This window comes from Oncorhynchus clarkii, chromosome 24, assembly GCF_045791955.1.
Source record: "Oncorhynchus clarkii lewisi isolate Uvic-CL-2024 chromosome 24, UVic_Ocla_1.0, whole genome shotgun sequence".
Classification (NCBI taxonomy): Eukaryota; Metazoa; Chordata; class Actinopteri; order Salmoniformes; family Salmonidae; genus Oncorhynchus; species Oncorhynchus clarkii.
This window is the reverse complement of record NC_092170.1, coordinates 44,371,434-44,388,226: the sequence shown is the minus strand read 5'-3', so window position 1 is coordinate 44,388,226 and position 16,793 is coordinate 44,371,434. Positions and strand designations below refer to the sequence as shown.

Sequence of the window (16,793 nt, the reverse complement as noted above, 5' to 3'; positions counted from 1 at the left end):
GGAGTGTTTGTGGTTAGCAGACTGTGCTGTGGAGTGGAGTGTTTGTGGTTAGCAGACTGTGGAGTGGAGTGTTTGTGGTTATCAGACTGTGCTGTGGAGTGGAGTGTTTGTGGTTGGCAGACTGTGGTTATCAGACTGTGGAGTGGAGTGTTTGTGGTTAGCAGACTGTGGAGTGGAGTGTTTGTGGTTAGCAGACTGTGCTGTGGAGTGTTTGTGGTTAGCAGACTGTGGAGTGGAGTGTTTGTGGTTAGCAGACTGTGCTGTGTAGTGTTTGTGGTTAGCAGACTGTGCTGTGTAGTGTTTGTGGTTAGCAGACTGTGCTGTGGAGTGTTTGTGGTTAGCAGACTGTGCTGTGGAGTGGAGTGTTTGTGGTTAGCAGACTGTGCTGTGGAGTGGAGTGTTTGTGGTTAGCAGACTGTGCTGTGGAGTGGAGTGGAGTGTTTGTGGTTAGCAGACTGCTGTGGAGTGGAGTGTTTGTGGTTAGCAGACTGCTGTGGAGTGGAGTGTTTGTGGTTAGCAGACTGTGCTGTGGAGTGGAGTGTTTGTGGTTAGCAGACTGTGCTGTGGAGTGGAGTGGAGTGTTTGTTGTTAGCAGACTGTGCTGTGGAGTGTTTGTGGTTAGCAGACTGTGGTTAGCAGACTGTGGTTAGCAGACTGTGCTGTGTAGTGTTTGTGGTTAGCAGACTGTACTGTGGAGTGGAGTGTTTGTGGTCAGCAGACTGTGCTGTGGAGTGGAGTGTTTGTGGTTAGCAGACTGTGCTGTGGAGTGGAGTGTTTGTGGTTAGCAGACTGTGGTTAGCAGACTGTAGTTAGCAGACTGTGCTGTGGAGTGTTTGTGGTTAGCAGACTGTGCTGAGGAGTGTTTGTGGTTAGCAGACTGTGCTGTGGAGTGTTTGTGGTTAGCAGACTGTGCTGTGGAGTGTCTGTGGTTAGCAGACTGTGCTGTGGAGTGTTTGTGGTTATCAGACTGTGCTGTGGAGTGTTTGTGGTTATCAGACTGTGCTGTGGAGTGTTTGTGGTTAGCAGACTGTGCTGTGGAGTGTTTGTGGTTAGCAGACTGTGCTGTGGAGTGTTTGTGGTTAGCAGACTGTGCTGTGGAGTGTTTGTGGTTAGCAGACTGTGCTGTGGAGTGTTTGTGGTTAGCAGACTGTGGAGTGGAGTGTTTGTGGTTATCAGACTGTGCTGTGGAGTGTTTGTGGTTAGCAGACTGTGGTTATCAGATTGTGCTGTGGAGTGTTTGTGGTTAGCAGACTGTGCTGTGGAGTGTTTGTGGTTAGCAGACTGTGCTGTGGAGTGTTTGTGGTTAGCAGACTGTGCTGTGGAGTGTTTGTGGTTAGCAGACTGTGCTGTGGAGTGTTTGTGGTTAGCAGACTGTGGTTAGCAGACTGTGGTTATCAGACTGTGCTGTGGAGTGTTTGTGGTTAGCAGACTGTGCTGTGGAGTGTTTGTGGTTAGCAGACTGTGGAGTGGAGTGTTTGTGGTTATCAGACTGTGCTGTGGAGTGTTTGTGGTTAGCAGACTGTGGTTATCAGACTGTGCTGTGGAGTGTTTGTGGTTATCAGACTGTGCTGTGGAGTGTTTGTGGTTAGCAGACTGTGCTGTGGAGTGTTTGTGGTTAGCAGACTGTGCTGTGGAGTGTTTGTGGTTAGCAGACTGTGCTGTGGAGTGTTTGTGGTTAGCAGACTGTGCTGTGGAGTGTTTGTGGTTAGCAGACTGTGGAGTGGAGTGTTTGTGGTTATCAGACTGTGCTGTGGAGTGTTTGTGGTTAGCAGACTTTGGTTATCAGATTGTGCTGTGGAGTGTTTGTGGTTAGCAGACTGTGCTGTGGAGTGTTTGTGGTTAGCAGACTGTGCTGTGGAGTGTTTGTGGTTAGCAGACTGTGCTGTGGAGTGTTTGTGGTTAGCAGACTGTGCTGTGGAGTGTTTGTGGTTAGCAGACTGTGGTTAGCAGACTGTGGTTATCAGACTGTGCTGTGGAGTGTTTGTGGTTAGCAGACTGTGCTGTGGAGTGTTTGTGGTTAGCAGACTGTGGAGTGGAGTGTTTGTGGTTAGCAGACTGTGGAGTGGAGTGTTTGTGGTTAGCAGACTGTGCTGAGGAGTGTTTGTGGTTAGCAGACTGTGCGGTATGGACTAGAGAACACGGCCTGCCCCTCCCACCAGCCATACCCCTCTCACTCTCTCCCTTAACCCGCTAAGGTCGATGTCCCCACCCTGCTGAAATCTACTTCTGTAGTGTCCAAACGGTTTGGCCTCCAAGCTTTTATGACACCTCTATGGAAAGATGAGACTTTCACGAACACGATGGTGTTCTTGGGACTCGTACTCGTCTGAAATCGGTACAGCTGATCTGCCAATTTCTGCCTGTAGCATCTGAACAGTTTGGGCTGCACCATCTGTGGAAAGGTGAAACTCTCACAAACTCGTACGTATCGGTTGTTTTGCTTTAGGACACCCACAGGCCTCACAAGCGGACGATCTGTAGGTCCATGTAGTGAATCTGTTATTCAATGTGTTTCTATTGGCTAATAGCAGTAAGGACTATCTGTTATTCAATGTGTTTCTATGGGCTAATAGCAGTAAGGACTATCTGTTATTCAATGTGTTTCTATTGGCTAATAGCAGTAAGGACTATCTGTTATTCAATGTGTTTCTATGGGCTAATAGCAGTAAGGACTATCTGTTATTCAATGTGTTTCTATTGGCTAATAGCAGTAAGGACTATCTGTTATTCAATGTGTTTCTATTGGCTAATAGCAGTAAGGACAATGTGTTTCTATTGGCTAATAGCAGTAAGGACTATCTGTTATTCAATGTGTTTCTATTGGCTAATAGCATTAAGGACAATGTGTTTCTATTGGCTAATAGCAGTAAGGACTATCTGTTATTCAATGTGTTTCTATGGGCTAATAGCAGTAAGGACTATCTGTTATTCAATGTGTTTCTATGGGCTAATAGCAGTAAGGACTATCTGTTATTCAATGTGTTTCTATTGGCTAATAGCAGTAAGGACAATGTGTTTCTATTGGCTAATAGCAGTAAGGACTATCTGTTATTCAATGTGTTTCTATTGGCTAATAGCAGTAAGGACTATCTGTTATTCAATGTGTTTCTATGGGCTAATAGCAGTAAGGACTATCTGTTATTCAATGTGTTTCTATGGGCTAATAGCAGTAAGGACTATCTGTTATTCAATGTGTTTCTATGGGCTAATAGCAGTAAGGACTATCTGTTATTCAATGTGTTTCTATTGGCTAATAGCAGTAAGGACTATCTGTTATTCAATGTGTTTCTATGGGCTAATAGCAGTAAGGACTATCTGTTATTCAGTGTGTTTCTATGGGCTAATAGCAGTAAGGACTATCTGTTATTCAATGTGTTTCTATGGGCTAATAGCAGTAAGGACTATCTGTTATTCAATGTGTTTCTATGGGCTAATAGCAGTAAGGACTATCTGTTATTCAATGTGTTTCTATGGGCTAATAGCAGTAAGGACTATCTGTTATTCAATGTGTTTCTATGGGCTAATAGCAGTAAGGACTATCTGTTATTCAATGTGTTTCTATGGGCTAATAGCAGTAAGGACTATCTGTTATTCAATGTGTTTCTATGGGTTAATAGCAGTAAGGACTATCTGTTATTCAATGTGTTTCTATTGGCTAATAGCAGTAAGGACTATCTGTTATTCAATGTGTTTCTATTGGCTAATAGCAGTAAGGACTATCTGTTATTCAATGTGTTTCTATGGGCTAATAGCAGTAAGGACTATCTGTTATTCAATGTGTTTCTATGGGCTAATAGCAGTAAGGACTGTCTGTTATTCAATGTGTTTCTATTAGCAGTAAGGACTATCTATTATCCACTGTGTTTCTATTGGCTAATAGCAGTAAGGGCAAATACACATTTTCCTCAAATAATTGTTTTATATTTTTAGTTTGTTTATTTAGAGCTAACTTTTTAATTTGGAGATCAACTGTTTTATCGGAGGTGACAGTGCAGAATGTCACCTTTTATTTGAGGGTATTTTCTATTGAAGGGGGTAAAAATCAATACTGTTACATAGCACCATTTTATTTTGGGACAATATTATATTGATAATAAATCCAATTATCGATTTTTGTAAAAAAATATATATATAAAAGTATAAATATAAATATATACAGTGCCTTTGGAAAGTAATTCAGAGCCTTTTGACTTTTTACACATTTTGTTACAGCCTTATTCTAAATGTTTTATTTAATCTACACACAATACCCCATAATGACAAAGCGTAAACAGCTTTTTGGAAATGTTCGCAAATTTATTAGAAACTGAAATACCTTATTTATATAAGTATTCAGACCCCTTTGCTATGAGACTGTAAATTGAGCTCAGGTGCATCCTGTTTCCATTGATCATCCTTGATGTTTCTACAACTAAATTCCCAATCTGGCCCTCATACCATCACGGTCACCTAATCACCCCCAGTTTACAATGGGCTCACTCATCCCTCCTCCTCCTCCCCCTGTATCTATTCCCCAGGTCGTTGCTGTAAATTAGAATGTGTTCTCAGTCAACTTACCTGGTAAAAAAAAAAAAACCTGATTGGACATGATTTGGAAAGGCGCTCACCTGTCTATATAAGGTCTCACAGTTGACGGTGCATGTCAGAGCAAAACCAAGCCATGAGGTTGAAGGAATTATCCGTAGAGCTCCGAGACAGGAATGTGTCGAGGTACAGATCTGGGGAAGGGTACCAAAACATTTCTGCAGCATTGAAGAACACAGTGGCCTCCATCATTCTGAAATGGAAGAAGTTTGGAACCAACAAGACTCTTCCTAGAGCTGGCCACCCGGCCAAACTGAGCAATCGGGGGAGAATGGCCTTGGTCAGGGAGGTGACCAAGAACCTGATGGTCACTTTGACAGAGCTTCAGAGTTCCTCTGTGGAAATGGGAGAAGCTTCCTGAAGGACAACCATCTCTGCAGCACTCCACCAATTAGGCCATTATGATAGAGCGGCCAGACGGAAGCCACTCCTTATTAAAAGGCACATGACAGCCCGCTTGGAGTTTGCCAAAAGGCACCTAAAGGACTCAGACTATGAGAAACATTCTCTGGTCTGATGAAACCAAGATTGAACTCTTTGGCCTGAATGCCAAGCGTCACGTCTGGAGGAAACCTGGCACCATCCCTACAGTGAAGCATGGTATGGCAGGATCATGCTGTGGGGATGTTTTTCACCGGCAGGGACTGGGAGATTAGTCAGGATCGAGGGAAAGATGAACGGATGAAAGTACAGAGAGATCCTTGATGAAAACCTGCTCAGGACCTCAGGCTGGGACGAAGGTTCACCTTCCAATAGGACAATGGCCCTAAGCACACAGCCAAGGCAACGCAGGAGTGGCTTTGGGACAAGTCTCTGAATGTCCTTGAGTGGCCCAGCCAGCACCCGGACTTGAACCCGATCAAACATTTCTAGAAAGACCTGAAAAAAAAAAAAGCTTTGTAGCGACACTCCCCATCCAACCTCTCTAACATGTTTTCAGCACTTTTATTTCTGTGATCTAAACTAGTTTTCTGTTTTTATTTCCGTGATCTAAACCAGTTTTCTGTTATTATTTCCGTGATCTAAACCAGTTTTCTTATGCTCCCTCTCGTCATTCTGCAGCATGTACATATAGTGAGCAATATGTTTGGAACATCAAATCACTAAATTCCAGTATCCAATCACACCTTCAGAAGGTTATTTATTTATTCTTTTTTAAACCAATTACAAACGAAAATATGAAATGTCTTGAGTCAATAAGTATTCCACCCGTTTGTTATGGCAAGCCTAAATTAGTTCAGAAGTAAAAATTTGCTTAACAAATCGCATGAGTTGCATGCATAATAGAGGTTAACATGATTTATGAATGACTACCTCATCTCTGTACCCCACACATACATTTATCTGTAAGGTCATTCAGTCCAGCAGTGAATTTCACACACAGATTCAACCATAAAGACCAGGGAGCTTTTCCAATACCTCACAAAGAAGGGCACCTATTGGTAGATCGGTAAAACATTTTTTTTTTACATTGAATATCCCTTTTGAGTGAAGTTATTAACTATGCTTTGGATGGTGTATCAATACACCCAGTCACTACAAAGATACAGGCGTCTTGCCTAACTCAGTTGCCGGAGAGGAAGGAAACCACTCAGGGATTTTCACCGTGAGGCCAATGGTGACTTTAAAACAGTTACTGAGTTTAATGGCTGTGATAGGAGAAAGGTGAGGATGGATCAGCAACATTGTAGTTACTCCACAATACTAATCTAAATGACAGAGGGAAAAGAAGGAAGCCTGTACAGAATACACACATTCTAAAACATGCATCATGTTTGCAACAAGACACTAAAGTAATACTGCAAAAGATGTGGCAAAGCAATTAACTTTTTGTCCTCAATACAACATGTTATGTTTGGGGTAAATCCAATACAACACATTACTGAGTACCACTCTCATAGTGGTGGCTGCATCATGTTATGGGTATGCTTGTAATCGTTAAGGACTGGAGAGTTTTTCAGGAAAGAAAATATAGTGGAGTTAAACACAGGCAAAATCCTAGAGGTAAACCTGGTTCAGTCTGCTTTCCACAAGACACTGGGAGATGAATTCACCTTTCAGCAGGACAATAACCTAAAACACAAGGCCAAATCTACACTTACCAAGAAGACAGTGAATGTTCCGAGTTAGTTTTGTCTTAAATCTACTTGATAGTTTATAGTTTTCTAGCAATTAGGTCTGACCCCATTTAGTCAACTTGTCGATTGTTTTGTCGCCCGAGATGTTTTTCGTTAAGTGGTCGCAAATATATATATATTTATTTTCATGGCACATGTCTGATTGGCTCCTGTCTCAGTGGACAGTCCAATAAGAAGGGGAGTATGGCAAAGATACACAAGGCGGGTCTCTCTCCAGAATGCGCGCTCTCCCGCCAATTCGTGCCCATTCTTTGTTTCATAACTTCATTATGTGAATTGTTTTGTCCTTTGATTGTTAGTATCTATCTATCCCCATTACATATAAACTCAGAAAATAAAGGAACGGCCCTTTTTCAGGACCCTGTCTTTGAAAGATAATTCATAAACATCCAAATAACTTCACAGATCTTCATTGTAAAGGGTTTAAACACTGTTTCCCTTGCTTGTTCAACGAACCATAAACAATTAATGAACATGCATCTGTGGAACGGTCGTTAAGACACTAACAGCTTACAGACGGTAGGCAATTAAGATCACAGTTATGAAATCTTAGGACACTAAAGAGGCCTTTCTACTGACTCTGAAAAACACCAATAGAAAGATGCCCAGGGTCCCTGATCATCTGTGTGAACATGCCTTAGGCATTGCTGCAAGGAGACATGAGGACTGCAGATGTGGCCAGGGCAATAAATTGAAATGTCCGTACTGTGAGACGCCTAAGACAGCACTACAGGGAGACAGGACAGACAGCTGATTGTCCTCGCAGTGGCAGACCATGTGTAACAACACCTGCACAGGATCGGTACATCCGAACATCACACCTGCGGGACAGATTCAGGATGGCAACAACAACTGCCCGAGTTACACTAGGAACGCACAATCCCTCCATCAGTGCTCAGACTGTCCGCAATAGGCTGAGAGGGGCTGGACTGAGGGCTTGTAAGGCCTGTTGTAAGGCAGGTCCTCACCAGACATCACCGGCAACAACGTCACCTATGGGCACAAACCCACCGTCGCTGGACCAGACAGGACTGGCAAAAATTGCTCTTCACTGACGAGTCAAGGTTTTGTCTCACCAGGGGTGATGGTTGGATTCGCGTTTATCGTCAAAGGAATGAGTGTTACACCGAGGCCTGTACTCTGGAGCAGGAACAACTTGGAGGTGGAGGGTCCGTCATGGTCTGGGGCGGTGTGTCACAGCGTCATCGGACTGAGCTTGTTGTCATTGCAGGCAATCTCAACGCTGTGTGTTACAGGGAAGACATCCGAATCAAATCAAATTTTATTGTTGACCAATTGACTGGTCGAAAGAACAGAAGACCCTCGGTCGGCCAATGTTTTTTTTTTTTAGTTGGGGATAGTCCTACTAGTAATGATCAACAACCAATTTGGCTTGAGGCATTTTTTAAAGAATAATGGGCAAGTGTTGCACAATCCACATGTGGAAAGCTCTTCGAGAATTACCTTGAAAGAATCGCAGCTGTAATCGATGCCAAAAGGCTATTCTACAAAGTATTGATTCAGGGGTGTGTGAAATTTCATTTTCAATAATTGTGCCCACATTTCTTAACATGTTTTCAAAATTGTGTGATGGAAAACCTAGATTTGTACGCCCCAGATCTTTTTATTAGAGCAAAATAAACAATTTCAATATCAAATGCAAATGATTTAAATCAAAAAGCTTTTGATCATTTTGAAGATGCAGATTTCGCTAAAGCTAACGTGATCTCTAACCTCCCCTCCAGGTTATTCTGTGGTCAGTGAAGAGTCAAGGAGCAGCAGCAGCAATATGCCCCAGTGTGTCAGCTGAGACATGGACTGAGGTGAGTGAGCTGAACCCAGCCATGGTCATACATGTTGGTCATACCAATTTGAAGTTCAAGAGGTAGGGATGTAACGATTCACAGATACGCGCATCAGTCCCCCGGTTTAAATGTTTAAGATGTCCGCTGAACCCCAAAAGGATCCAAATGTCGCGTCGGTCAAAAAAAAAAACTATTAAAATGTTCACGGTTCACTAAAATGTTTTGCTGAAATTACCTCTCATCTTGTGAGAACTGCATCGTTCAGTGTCGAACTGAACTGTTGCCAGTCGTTGATCTACACGTTTACTGCCCCCAGGTGGTGAAAGGTAGGAAACAACACCTCCACTTCCTAAACACTGGGGCCCCACAGGGGTGTGTACTCAGCCCCCTCCTGTACTCCCTGTTCACCCATGTCTGCGTAGCCACACATGCCTCCAACTCAATCATCAAGTTTGCAGACGACACGACAGTTATAGGCCTGATTACCAAAAATGACTAGACAGCCTACGGGGAGGAGGTGAGGGCCCTGGGGGAGTGGTGTAAGGAAAATAACTTCTCCCTCAATGTCAACAAAACGAAGGAGATGATCGTGGACTTCAGGAGACAGGGAGGCGCTCCCTCTGCTATCTACATTGACGGGACTGAAGTGGAGAAGGTGAAAAGCTTGTAAGTTCCTCTGCGTCCACATCACCAACAATCTGATTGGTCCACCCACACAGACGATCTGAATGGTCCACCCACACAGACGATCTGAATGGTCCACATCACCGACGATCTGAATGGTCCACATCACCGACGATCTGAATGGTCCACATCACCGACGGTCTGAATGGTCCACATCACCGGCGATCTGAATGGTCCACATCACCGACGATCTGAATGGTCCACATCACCGACGATCTGAATGGTCCACATCACCGACAAGCTGAATGGTCCACCCACACAGACGAGCTGAATGGTCCACCCACACAGACGAGCTAAATGGTCCACCCACACAGACGATCTGAATGGTCCACCCACACAGACGATCTGAATGGTCCACCCACACAGACGATCTGATTGGTCCACCCACACAGACGATCTGATTGTTCCTCCCACACAGACGATCTGATTGTTCCTCCCACACAGACGATCTGATTGTTCCTCCCACACAGACGATCTGAATGGTCCACCCACACAGACGATCTGATTGTTCCTCCCACACAGACGATCTGATTGTTCCTCCCACACAGACGATCTGAATGGTCCACCCACACAGACGATCTGATTGTTCCTCCCACACAGACGATCTGATTGGTCCACCCACACAGACGGTGTGGTGTAGAAGTCGCAACAGCGCCTCCTCAACCCCAGGAGGCTGAAGAAATGTGGATTAGTCCCTAAGACCCGCACAAACTTATACCGATGCATCCTGTCGGGCTGTATCACCGCCTGGTACGGCAACTGCACCACCCTCAACCGTAAGGCTCTCCATAGGGTAGTGAGGTCTGCACAACGCATCACCGGTGGCAAACTACCTGCCCTCCAGGATACCTACACCACCCGATGTCACAGGAAGGCCATAAAGAACATCAAGGACAACAACCACCCGAGCCACTGCCTGTTTACCCCACTATCATCCAGAAGGCGAGGTCAGTACAGGTGCATTAAAGCAGGGACCGAGAGACTGAAAAACAGCTACTATCTCAAGGTCATCACACTGTTAAACGGCCATCACTAGCCGGCCTCCACCCGGTTACTCAACCCTGCACCTTAGAGGCTGCTGCCCCATATACATAGACATGGAATCACTGGTCACTTTAATAATGGAACACTGGTCACTCTCAACCCTGCACCTTAGAGGCTGCTGCCCTATAGACATGGAATCACTGGTCACTTTAATAATGGAACACTAGCCACTCTCAACCCTGCACGTTAGAGGCTGCTGCCCTATAGACATGGAATCACTGGTCACTTTAATAATGGAACACTAGTCACTCTCAACCCTGCATGTTAGAGGCTGCTGCCCCATATACATAGACATGGAATCACTGGTCACTTTAATAATGGAACACTAGCCACTCTCAACCCTGCACGTTAGAGGCTGCTGCCCCATATACATAGACATGGAATCACTGGTCACTTTAATAATGGAACACTAGTCACTCTCAACCCTGCACCTTAGAGGCTGCTGCCCTATAGACATGGAATCACTGGTCACTTTAATAATGGAACACTAGTCACTCTCAACCCTGCACCTTAGAGGCTGCTGCCCCATATACATAGACATGGAATCACTGGTCACTTTAATAATGGAACACTAGTCACTCTCAACCCTGCACCTTAGAGGCTGCTGCCCCATATACATAGACATGGAATCACTGGTCACTTTAATAATGGAACACTAGTCACTCTCAACCCTGCACGTTAGAGGCTGCTGCCCTGTAGACATGGAATCACTGGTCACTTTAATAATGGAACACTAGTCACTCTCAACCCTGCACCTTAGAGGCTGCTGCCCCATATACATAGACATGGAATCACTGGTCACTTTAATAATGGAACACTGGTCACTCTCAACCCTGCACCTTAGAGGCTGCTGCCCTATAGACATGGAATCACTGGTCACTTTAATAATGGAACACTAGTCACTCTCAACCCTGCACCTTAGAGGCTGCTGCCCCATATACATAGACATGGAATCACTGGTCACTTTAATAATGGAACACTAGCCACTCTCAACCCTGCACGTTAGAGGCTGCTGCCCCATATACATAGACATGGAATCACTGGTCACTTTAATAATGGAACACTAGTCACTCTCAACCCTGCACATTAGAGGCTGCTGCCCCATAGACATAGACATGGAATCACTGGTCACTTTAATAATGGAACACTAGCCACTCTCAACCCTGCACCTTAGAGGCTGCTGCCCCATATACATAGACATGGAATCACTGGTCACTTTAATAATGGAACACTAGCCACTCTCAACCCTGCACGTTAGAGGCTGCTGCCCCATAGACATGGAATCACTGGTCACTTTAATAATGGAACACTATCCACTCTCAACCCTGCACCTTAGAGGCTGCTGCCCCATATACATAGACATGGAATCACTGGTCACTTTAATAATGGAACACTAGCCACTCTCAACCCTGCACCTTAGAGGCTGCTGCCCCATATACATAGACATGGAATCACTGGTCACTTTAATAAAGTTTATATGGTGCTTTGCTCATCTCATATGTATATACTGTCTTCTGTTCAACTGTATTTAGTCAATGCCACTCCAACATTTCTCGTCCTAATATATATATATATATCTTTTTAACCCCCGATTTCTCCCCAATTTCGTGGTATCCAATTGGTATCCAATCACTGCAACTCCTGTACGGACTCGGGAGAGGTGAAGGTCGAGAGCCGTGCGTCCTCCGAAACACAACCCAACCAAGCCGTACTGCTTCTTGACACAATGCCCATCCAACCCGGAAGCCAGCCGCACCAATGTGTCAGAGGAAACACCGTACACCTGGCGACCTTGTCAGCGTGCACTGCGCCCGGCCCTCCACAGGTGTCGCTAGTGCACGATGAGACAAGGATATCCCTGCCGGCCAAACCCTCCCTACCCCAGACGATGCTAGGCCAATTGTGTGCCGCCACATGGGCCTCCCGGTCGCGGCCGGCTGTCACAGAGCCTGGGCTCGAACCCAGAATCTCTGGTGGCACAGCTAGCACTGCGATGCAGTACCTTAGACCACTGCGCCACCCGGGAGGCCCAGCTCGTCCTAATATTTATGTATTTCTTAACTCTATTCTTTTACTTTTAGGTTTGTGTGTATTTTTGTGAATTGTTAGATATTACTGCACTGTTACGAGCCTGTTAGTTCCCGAGCCTGTTAGTTCCCGAGCCTGTTAGTTCCCGAGCCTGTTAGTTCCCGAGCCTGTTAGTTCTGAGACTGTTAGTTCCCGGGCCTGTTAGTTCTGAGCCTGTTAGTTCCCGAGCCTGTTAGTTCTGAGACTGTTAGTTCCCGAGCCTGTTAGTTCCCGAGCCTGTTAGTTCCCGAGCCTGTTAGTTCCCGAGCCTGTTAGTTCCCTAGCCTGTTAGTTCCCGAGCCTGTTAGTTCCCGAGCCTGTTAGTTCTGAGACTGTTAGTTCCCGAGCCTGTTAGTTCCCGAGCCTGTTAGTTCTGAGACTGTTAGTTCCCGGGCCTGTTAGTTCTGAGCCTGTTAGTTCCCGAGCCTGTTAGTTCTGAGACTGTTAGTTCCCGAGCCTGTTAGTTCCCGAGCCTGTTAGTTCCCGAGCCTGTTAGTTCCCGAGCCTGTTAGTTCCCTAGCCTGTTAGTTCCCGAGACTGTTAGTTCCCGGGCCTGTTAGTTCCCGGGCCTGTTAGTTCCCGGGCCTGTTAGTTCCCGGGCCTGTTAGTTCCCCAGCCTGTTAGTTCCCGAGCCTGTTAGTTCCCGAGCCTGTTAGTTCCCGGGCCTGTTAGTTCCCGGGCCTGTTAGTTCCCGGGCCTGTTAGTTCCCGGGCCTGTTAGTTCCCGAGACTGTTAGTTCCCGGGCCTGTTAGTTCCCGGGCCTGTTAGTTCCCGAGCCTGTTAGTTCCCGAGCCTGTTAGTTCCCGAGCCTGTTAGTTCCCGAGCCTGTTAGTTCCCTAGCCTGTTAGTTCCCGGGCCTGTTAGTTCCCGGGCCTGTTAGTTCCCGGGCCTGTTAGTTCCCGGGCCTGTTAGTTCCCGAGCCTGTTAGTTCCTGTTAGTTCCCGAGCCTGTTAGTTCCCGGGCCTGTTAGCCTGTTAGTTCCCGTTAGTTCCTGTTAGTTCCCGGGCCTGTTAGTTCCCGGGCCTGTTAGTTCCCGGGCCTGTTAGTTCCCGGGCCTGTTAGTTCCCGAGCCTGTTAGTTCCCGGGCCTGTTAGTTCCCGGGCCTGTTAGTTCCCGGGCCTGTTAGAGTTCTGTTAGTGTCCCGAGGTTAGTTCCTGTTAGTTCCCGGGCCTGTTAGACTGTTAGTTCCCGGGCCTGTTAGTTCCCGGGCCTGTTAGTTCCCGGGCCTGTTAGCCTGTTAGTTCCCGAGCCTGTTAGTTCCTGTTAGTTCCCGGCCTGTTAGTTCCCTAGCCTGTTAGTTCCCGGGCCTGTTAGTTCCCGGGCCTGTTAGGTTAGTTCCCGGGCCTGTTAGTTCCCGGGCCTGTTAGTTCCCGGGCCTGTTAGTTCCCGGGCCTGTTAGTTCCCGGGCCTGTTAGTTCCCGGGCCTGTTAGTTCCCGAGACTGTTAGTTCCCGGGCCTGTTAGTTCCCGAGACTGTTAGTTCCCGGGCCTGTTAGTTCCCGGGCCTGTTAGTTCCCGGGCCTGTTAGTTCCCGGGCCTGTTAGTTCCCGGGCCTGTTAGTTCCCGGGCCTGTTAGTTCCCGGGCCTGTTAGTTCCCGAGCCTGTTAGTTCCCGAGCCTGTTAGTTCCCGAGCCTGTTAGTTCCCGGGCCTGTTAGTTCCCGGGCCTGTTAGTTCCCGGGCCTGTTAGTTCCCGAGCCTGTTAGTTCCCGAGCCTGTTAGTTCCCGAGCCTGTTAGTTCCCGAGACTGTTAGTTCCCGGGCCTGTTAGTTCTGAGACTGTTAGTTCCCGAGCCTGTTAGTTCCCGATCCTGTTAGTTCCCGGGCCTGTTAGTTCCCGGGCCTGTTAGTTCCCGAGACTGTTAGTTCCCGGGCCTGTTAGTTCCAGAGACTGTTAGTTCCCGGGCCTGTTAGTTCCCGGGCCTGTTAGTTCTGAGACTGTTAGTTCCCGGGCCTGTTAGTTCCCGGGCCTGTTAGTTCCCGGGCCTGTTAGTTCCCGGGCCTGTTAGTTCCCGGGCCTGTTAGTTCCCGGGCCTGTTAGTTCTGAGACTGTTAGTTCCCGGGCCTGTTAGTTCCCGGGCCTGTTAGTTCCCGGGCCTGTTAGTTCCCGAGCCTGTTAGTTCCCGAGCCTGTTAGTTCCCGAGCCTGTTAGTTCCCGAGCCTGTTAGTTCCCGAGCCTGTTAGTTCCCGGGCCTGTTAGTTCCCGAGCCTGTTAGTTCCCGAGCCTGTTAGTTCCCGAGCCTGTTAGTTCCCGAGACTGTTAGTTCCCGGGCCTGTTAGTTCTGAGACTGTTAGTTCCCGAGCCTGTTAGTTCCCGATCCTGTTAGTTCCCGGGCCTGTTAGTTCCCGGGCCTGTTAGTTCCCGAGACTGTTAGTTCCCGGGCCTGTTAGTTCCAGAGACTGTTAGTTCCCGGGCCTGTTAGTTCCCGGGCCTGTTAGTTCTGAGACTGTTAGTTCCCGGGCCTGTTAGTTCTGAGACTGTTAGTTCCCGAGCCTGTTAGTTCCCGAGCCTGTTAGTTCCCGAGCCTGTTAGTTCCCGAGCCTGTTAGTTCCCGGGCCTGTTAGTTCCCGGGCCTGTTAGTTCCCGAGACTGTTAGTTCCCGGGCCTGTTAGTTCTGAGACTGTTAGTTCCCGGGCCTGTTAGTTCCCGGGCCTGTTAGTTCCCGAGACTGTTAGTTCCCGAGCCTGTTAGTTCTGAGCCTGTTAGTTCCCGGGCCTGTTAGTTCCCGGGCCTGTTAGTTCTGAGACTGTTAGTTCCCGGGCCTGTTAGTTCCCGGGCCTGTTAGTTCCCGGGCCTGTTAGTTCTGAGACTGTTAGTTCCCGGGCCTGTTAGTTCCCGAGCCTGTTAGTTCCCGAGCCTGTTAGTTCTGAGCCTGTTTTCTTCTCCGTCTCACCAGCTGTGTAGACAAGCAGCAGTGTGACTTCCTCAAACAGACGGACGGACACCACATCGTCTGTACCCCTACCCCAGACCCACCCCAGCCGTTCAAATGCACCCTGACAATAAGTTGACCAATCATGGCAAGCAAGTGAGCAGCGACAGCCAATCCCAGCTCTCCAATGTGACCCAGCAGCAGGAGGGGGCCAATAAGGGCCTGGGGGCGGGCAACCCTAGCCTGAAGTCTGTCAGCCAATCGGTGAGTGGCGTTGGGGGGATGATGAAGACGAAGAGAGAGAGAAGTGTGTCCATGGACTCTGGGGAACAGAGAGACACTATCACCCCTGTGCAGGAGCCTGACGCCAAAGGTAGGGTATTACCACACACACACACACACACACACATACTAACGTCACATTGCAGCTGTAGGCTACCATCGGAAGGCAGAGGAAATTCTGACGCCTGACAGAAAGGTCAGGGCATTTCAGTGTGAGGGGAAAACAAGTTATATAGTGCACACCGAGAGACACACACACACACACACACAATACATAAACACGCACAAAATCGCACACACATCCCACACGAAACACATGCACACGTTTCCTGCTGTGGGTGGTGTAGGTAGCTAATCTGGTATTTCTGGTGCAGATTTGACCAGAGAGACACAGGAAGTCTAACAGAACAGTGGTCTCTGTAGGGCCTGTCATCTGTCTTTACTAGCAGTAAACTGTTTCCAGAACGGTGGTCTCTGTAGGGCCTGTCATCTGTCTTTACTAGCAGTAAACTGTTTCCAGAACAGTGGTCTAGGTGGCTGTCATCTGTCTTTACTAGCAGTAAACTGTTTCCAGAACAGTGGTCTAGGGGCCTGTCATCTGTCTTTACTAGCAGCAAACTGTTTCCAGAACAGTGGTCTAGGGGCCTGTCATCTGTCTTTACTAGCAGTAAACTGTTTCCAGAACAGTGGTCTAGGGGGCTGTCATCTGTCTTTACTAGCAGTAAACTGTTTCCAGAACAGTGGTCTAGGGGGCTGTCATCTGTCTTTACTAGCAGTAAACTGTTTCCAGAACAGTGGTCTAGGGGCCTGTCATCTGTCTTTACTAGCAGTAAACTGTTTCCAGAACAGTGGTCTAGGGGCCTGTCATCTGTCTTTACTAGCAGTAAACTGTTTCCAGAACAGTGGTCTAGGGGCCTGTCATCTGTCTTTACTAGCAGTAAACTGTTTCCAGAACAGTGGTCTAGGGGCCTGTCATCTGTCTTTACTAGCAGTAAACTGTTTCCAGAACAGTGGCCTAGGGGCCTGTCATCTGTCTTTACTAGCAGTAAACTGTTTCCAGAACAGTGGTCTAGGGGCCTGTCATCTGTCTTTACTAGCAGTAAACTGTTTCCAGAACAGTGGTCTAGGGGCCTGTCATCTGTCTTTACTAGCAGTAAACTGTTTCCAGAACAGTGGTCTAGGGGCCTGTCATCTGTCTTTACTAGCAGTAAACTGTTTCCAGAACAGTGGTCTAGGGGCCTGTCATCTGTCTTTACTAGCAGTAAACTGTTTCCAGAACAGTGGCCTAGGGGCCTGTCATCTGTCTTTACTAGCAGTAAA

The 16,793-nt window shown here is 47.2% G+C and overlaps 1 protein-coding gene across 3 annotated transcripts in view; it reads left to right on the top strand.

Annotated features, from left to right (window-relative positions):
- The window catches only part of LOC139382916 (bcl9 like), a 59,454-nt gene that overhangs the window by 40,114 nt on the left and 2,547 nt on the right, over positions 1-16,793 (top strand). The window contains exons 2-3 of one of the 3 annotated variants that reach the window (XM_071127181.1): positions 8,468-8,545; positions 15,393-15,564. In XM_071127181.1, the coding sequence (XP_070983282.1) occupies positions 8,468-8,545; positions 15,393-15,564 (250 nt within the window). Of the gene's footprint in view, positions 1-8,467; positions 8,546-15,215; positions 15,565-16,793 lie in introns of all 3 variants that reach the window. The other 2 variants (XM_071127183.1, XM_071127182.1) reach the window with 2 other exon arrangements.